Source organism: Peromyscus californicus, unplaced genomic scaffold (genome assembly GCF_007827085.1).
Source record: "Peromyscus californicus insignis strain IS unplaced genomic scaffold, ASM782708v3 Scaffold_4__1_contigs__length_199733344, whole genome shotgun sequence".
In the NCBI taxonomy this organism is placed as follows: Eukaryota; Metazoa; Chordata; class Mammalia; order Rodentia; family Cricetidae; genus Peromyscus; species Peromyscus californicus.
Window position 1 is genome coordinate 177,278,884 of NW_026294562.1, and position 6,452 is coordinate 177,285,335.

A 6,452-nucleotide genomic window follows, 5' to 3' on the forward strand; every position below is an offset into this window, starting at 1 on the left:
GGGGTGTGGGGAAGGGTGGGCAAATGGGCTGACTGTGGAATGGAGAGAGGAAGGGCTTTGGGGTGATGATTTGGTCTGGAAATGTGGTTGGAGCAGCCTGGGGCATTGAGAATAAACTGGGATAGTAGCTGGGTTTGGGTTGCTAAGTCAGGTTTAGGCTTTACAAGGTGATCTGCAGGAGGCCTTCAGAGGCTGTGGTTTGGAGACCCGGGAGGTTGTAGAGATGGTATGTCTTGAGGGTACCTCTGAAGGATTAAGAACACTGTAAGCTCTGGGTAGCCCTGGGCAGCCAAGTACTGGGTGCTCTTCTGGGTCCTAGTAGTCTGTCTCCCAGTCTTCAGACAAAGGTGCTGCAGGCAGGGGTGGTTCCAGTCCTCCAGCTTCCTTCTGCTCCTCCTGGGATGCTGGTGTCGCTGGTTGGGTCTTGGGGCCAGCCCCAGGGCCTCTTCCCATGCTCCTCTCCAGCTCTCTGGCTCTCCCAGGGCTCCATCGTGACTGGCCCCGGCCCCGGCCCCGGCCCCTACCCCTGCCCCGGGAAGGCCTGCGCTCAATCTCACAGCCCCCACGGGCCTGGTCCCATCTCCTGGGAGGTCTCCTGACTGTGTCTGGTGCCATGTGGCACGGCTGGGCAGGGCAGGAGCAAGGGGGTAAGGACTGTTGGAAGTTGTAGGTCCCCAGGAGGGCACTATGTAGGAGGTAGGACAGAGTGTCCAGGCGGATGGGGACAGTGACAGAAGCCAGTTGCTCGGGGAGCCCCAAGTGGGCTGGGTCTAGGGTGCTCAGAAGTGAGGGTGCCAGGGCTGGGGTGGCTGAATCAGGCCATGCCTCAGTCCCGGCTAACGGCAGAGAAAGGTTGTCCCTAGGAAGATAAATAAGGCCGGTCAGTACATCAACTACCTGGTACCTTTGCACCGTCCCAGCACCCAATACCTCAGTTCCAATTCCCAGCTCTAAGTGTCTAAGGCTTAACTTTGTAATTAATTATTTTACTTATTTATTTTGAGACAAGATCTCATGTAGCCAGGCTAGTCTCACACTCTGCTCTGAAGCCGAGGATGGCCTTGAACTTCTGTCCCTTTTGCTTCCATATCTGGAAGTATCTTGCTCAACAGTTGGCTACCAAAGTCCTCCAGAGAGTTCCTAGGTCATAATACCTTAGCCTGTCTATTTGGTTTTTAAATGGTACTTTCAGTTCAAGACACTCCTGGCTCTAATATTCCCTGTCCCCTCTTCTTCATGAGGCTCTTTCCTGGAAGGTTTTTATCTCACTCACCCACTGCACGAAGTCTTATCTTTTCGCTCTTCCATCTTCTCTACGCGTCTGAAATCTTTTCTAGATCCTTCTGGGGCTTTAACAGGAAGGGGAGGGGCAAAAGAAGAAAGGCAAGGCCCATAGAAGCATGCAGCTCTGGGGCGGGGCTAGCGGGCTGCAAGGAGTTGCCATTGGGCAGCCTCGAATATCCTCCCACCTAGATAGAACTGTCACTCATTTAGATCAGGGGACCCAGGCCAGCTCTCCAACCCCCAACTCTTGCTTGAACCTACGGGTCTAGACCACAGGCCTCCTCCCTCAGACTCAGGGGTCCAGGCTCCAGCCCTCAGATCCTCACCCTCCTCACTTAGATCCACGGGTTAAGACCCAGCCTCCTCCCACAGACCCAAGGGATCCAGGCCTAGACTCACAGGTCTCCCCTGTATTTATACAGTTGCCTTCAGGCTGTTATTAAGAATTGCTGTGATTTTTAGACTGAGGACCCTAGGTCATGGTAAACTTAGGCATCCTGGGGGTGGATTCTGTTACATGTGACCGAAGTTTGCCTAGCCTCTTTGCTTCGGTTTCCACGTTTTAGAATGGGGCTAATGTTATTGGTTCTGGTGAGACTTCTATGACATCTCTTGACAGTATGTGTGCAAAGCTGTAAACACTGTCTTAGGTCCTATTATGGGTCTATAATCTCTAAGGTCATTCAGAGATTCACCAGTCTGGCCATTAATAAATTTTAAACAAAGAAGAGGCTAGAGGCTTTTATTCAGATACTAGTGCGGGGTCTACACCCAGGACTCCGGATTCCCGAATACAGCCCGCCACATGAGTCAGGGGTTTATAACGTCAAGGAACATAAAGTTACATTCTGATTACAAGCAAGCTCAAGGTTGTCTGAAGCAAAACAAGCTTTTGTTTACAGAAACAAAAGCAGCAGTCAACCTTATGACCTAGTTTCATGCATAAACAACCGTTTTGTTAAAATTGTACAAGACCAGGCAATTTTAAAACAACCCTTAACCCTTAATATTTGGAGGTCCAATTGTGCTTTACAGTTCTCTCTTTTTTTTTTTTTTTTTTTGGTTTTTTCGAGACAGGGTTTCCCTGTGTAGCTTTGCGCCTTTCCTGGAACTTGCTTGGTAGCCCAGGCTGGCCTCGAACTCACAGAGATCCTCCTGGCTCTGCCTCCCCAGTGCTGGGATTAAAGGCGTGCGCCACCACCGCCCGGCCCGCTTTACAGTTCTCTTAAGCACAGTAATTTTTAAACTTTTAGCCATCAACATAACAATAGCCATCCCACTGCCATTAGATATTTATCCTTATTTTTAATTATGTATGTGCATGTGTGCATGTGTGTGCGTATAAGCACAGTACATGCTGAGGCCAGAAAAGGGGGGTGGCGTCGGATTTCCTGGAGCTGGAGTTACTGGTGGTTGTTAAGCTGGGAAAACTGAGCACAGATCCTCTGTAAAGCAACAAGCATTCTTAACCAATGTCGAGTCATCTCTCCAGCCCCTTAGCTGGAGACGCTGAGATCTTCTGATTGTCCCAGTAGTTTGTTAAGAAGCCATTCTGTCTATTTATTTATTTAAGGCATATTTATTGAAAGTTGGCTGGCGTTGTTGGTGGAGGCAGATCATCAGGAGTTCAAGGTCATCCTCACCTACACAGGGAATTCCAGGACAGCTTGCGCTACATAAGACGCTGCTTCAAAAACAAAACAAAACTCAACCAAACAGAGTCTCTGAAGATAAATCAGGCCAAAGAGGGCCTTTGGAATAGGTGCTTAGGGAAGGGTATCATAGGAAGGTTCCAGAAGACCTGGAGGTTGACTGGTCTAGTAGACAAAGCAGAGTAGGACTCTGGTCACAGCAAGCACAGGAATGAGGAAGGAAAAGTCTGGATTTTCTTTTTTCAATTTAATTAAATTATTTAATTTTTTTGCTAGTCTTCATGTAGCTAAGGGTGGCCTCATGCTGACCATGTAGCTGAAGATGACTTTGAATTTCTGCTCCTCCTCCTTCCACCTCCCGAGTGTCGGGATTACAGACATGTGTCACCGCATATGTTTGATGTGCTGCTGGGTTGAACCCAGAGCATTGTGCACTCAAAGCCAGAAGTCTGCTGACTACCTACATCCCCAGCCTAAGATTTTGAACCTTTGGTTTCCTTTTTTTTTCTTTCAAATTTGTTTTTGTAATGCTGGAAACAAAAGCTAAGATGTCTTTTTTATTGTTATTATTTTATGAGAATGGGTGTTTTGCCTGCATATATGTCTGCACCACACGCATGCAGTGCCTGAGAAGGTCCGAAGATGGCAACAGATCCCCCTGGAACTGAAGTTGCAGATGGTTGTGGGACACCATGTGGGCACTAGGAATTGAACCCTGGTCCTCTGCAAAAACAGCAAGTGTTCTTAACTGCTAAGCCATTTTTCTAGTTCCAAAGCTCATATGCTCAGCAAGTACCCTTCCATTCTTCCACTAGCCACGCTCCTAACTCCTCCCCTTCTTTTCCCCATTCCTCTCTCCTCCCTTCTCCTCTCTCTTTCCAGAGTCTCATTAGCTTAGGCTGTCCTCAAATTTGTTATGTAGCTGATGAAGACCTTGAACTCCTGATCCGTCTGTCTCTTGCTTCCCAGTACTGGCATTATAGTAAATAGTTCATCCTCCTTTCCTCCCTTCCCTCCCTCCTTTCCTCCCTCCCTTACTTCCTCCCTCCCTCCCTCCCTCCCTCCTTTTCTTCTTCCCTTCCTCTCTCCCTCCTTCCCTCCTTCCCCCTCTGTCCTCTCCCTCCTTCCTTCTCTCCCTCCCTTTCTTCTTCCCTCCCTCCCTCCCTCCCTCCGTCCCTCCCTCTCTCCTCTCTCTCCCTCTTTTTAAAAGCACTACTTGTATGGAATCCAGGGCTTCTGGCATGCCAGGCAAGCCCTCTACTGCTGAGCTGTATCCCTGAGCCCTATTTCATTGTAAGAGAATGGGAGTGCTTGGGCTGCTGATATACACCTGTAACCCTAGCCCTGGGGAGACAGGCAGATACAGGAGGGTTGGGATCAACCCAGACAAGTTCCAGGTCTCCATGGGCTACAGAGGTGGACTCTATCCTAATAATAAACACTTTGAGCGATTTGAAGCTCATGTGTGACATAATTTGACTTATGCTTTGGAAAGAGACCTTGCCTGTGGTTGGAGAGTGGGTTTTGATGTGTAGTGAACCTGGAAGCTGAAGGCTAAGTTGAGAAGTGTTTGAGAAGCAGGACAACCTATTGGACTGCTGGAGTGGGTCCCCCAAATCAAAGATGACACAAGGTGTTTGTTTGTTTGTCTTCCCAGTGTTAGAGGCTGAATCCAGGACCTGGTACATTAGACAGGCACTCTACCAGCGACTGAACCCCAGACCCTCTTTTATTTCTTGCTCTGCTCCTTAATTAGTGTGTGACCTTGAGCAAGCTACATGGGCTTTCAGAGTCCTTGTGTGTGCCCATTTCCAGAGTGATGATGGGATTTCTCCTAGCCTATTCTTTTATTACTACTTTCCAGGTTTAGCTCCTCTGGGATCAGGGGAAACTCTCCATCTTGGCTGCCTGTATACCTGGCCTTTTAAGAGCAGCTCCTTCCCTTGGCTTCGGCTCCGACCCTAGGTAGGTGGTACCTCCTTCTACCTAGGAAGTGTGTTGCACGCAGTTCCTAATCTGGGTAAGTAAGCCATTAGGTAAGTTCTGGGGTTTGCTGCAAACTCCAGGGACTTTTTGTTCTGTCCCTGCAAGAAGAGGCAATGCAATTGGTTAGGAGACTGGTTTAGAAAATCCATCTCAAAGTCATTGTGAGGGTCACAGCGGTTTAGAAATCAGCAGAGACGGAAGCCCTGGGGACTTGTGGGTCATGGGTGTGACTTCCAGCCAGCATGCTGAAGTGAAGTCTCGCCTCTCACTGCTCTGCAGAGTTGTGGCCCCTCAGCCAAGTTAATCTCTTCCTGCTTTAAAATGCTTCCCTTGTTAAGAAGCAGCAGAGTAGAGAGGATTCAGCACGCTGCTTGCTGCTTCTTCTGGATATGGGTGCCTATATTTTTTATATTTGTGCATGTATGTCATACACGTATGTATGGAGGGAAAGGGCAGCCTTGGGTGCCATCCTTCCAGCACCATACTTTTTTTTTGAGACAGGTTTTTCACTGGTCAGGTGGGCATTTTGCCATCAACGCTTAGGAATCCACCTGTCTCAATCTCCCTGGCACTGTGATTACAAGTGATTCCACCATGCCTCACTTTTAAATTCTTTTAGAATTTTGTTTGTTTATTTATTTATCCACATATGTGTGAGTGCATGTGTGTGTGTGTGTGTGTGTGTGTGTGTGTGTGTGTGTGTAAAAGCATTTTTACATGTTTATATGCGTGTGCATTTATAATGGAGAGTGAACATCGGAGGGCAACTTGTGGGAGTTGGCTCTTCACTGTCCACCGGGTGGGTCCTGGGGATCGAACTCAGGTGACTTGACAAGATGTGCTTTTTACCCACTAACCATCTTGAAGGCATTTTATTTGTCTCTTAACATGAGTTCTGGAGATCAAACTCAGGATACTAACAGAGCTATCTCCCCAGAGTGGTATTGTGTGTTTTGAAGCATACACACACACACACACACACACACACACACACACACACACACACACACACAAACACACACACACACACATACACACACGAGAGCAGCTCAGATGACAGAATGTCGGGTCAGCAGCAGCTGGGATGGTAAAGGAAGCAGCTGCTCGAATCCTCTGACGTTCAGGATGAAGAATGTTCAGGATTGCTTGATATAGGAAAAGTCAAAGCTGCCGCTAAGATTTTGTGTCAGGGCATCTGGGGGAGGTGGTGGGAGGTAAGCTAGGGTCCAGTGAGTGATGGCAGGAGGAAGTATCTTCTGGAGGGCTGCCCTTAGGAGAGAGTGTGGGAGAATGTTGCCCACTGGTATGTTGAGGCACAGCTACCTATGCTGTGCTGCCCTCTAGAGGCGGAGGCCATCGGTGCAGCTGTGGGAGCCTTCACTGGGGCCATTTCACCCCTGTTCCCCAAGACCTCATTTTTCTCTTCAGTTCTCTTCAGAGTGGGACAGGAATGGGACCACCATCACCTTCTCCTGATTCAGAAGCTGTTTTCACAGCCATAAGAGAGTGTCACAAACTGTGTAACTTATA

At 48.5% G+C, this 6,452-nt stretch overlaps 1 protein-coding gene across 1 annotated transcript; it reads right to left on the reverse strand.

The window, feature by feature from the left end:
• Positions 1-81: 81 nt before the first annotated feature.
• Positions 82-1,308, reverse strand: CUNH19orf84 (chromosome unknown C19orf84 homolog). The gene is made up of 2 exons (XM_052760329.1): positions 1,278-1,308; positions 82-950 (listed from the first exon to the last, which is right to left on the reverse strand). Exons 1-2 carry the CDS (start codon positions 1,306-1,308, stop codon positions 316-318), a joined length of 666 nt encoding a protein of 221 aa, XP_052616289.1. The 3' UTR covers positions 82-315.
• Positions 1,309-6,452: the final 5,144 nt, after the last annotated feature.

Excerpts from the sequence above, each read along its gene's own strand:
- CUNH19orf84 (XM_052760329.1), bottom strand. The coding sequence starts at position 1,308 with ATGGAAGAGCGAAAAGATAAGACTTCGTGCA. Across the intron at positions 951-1,277 it reads AAAAGATAAGACTTCGTGCA|AGCTGGGAATTGGAACTGAG; the intron begins GTGGGTGAGTGA and ends TTAGACACTTAG.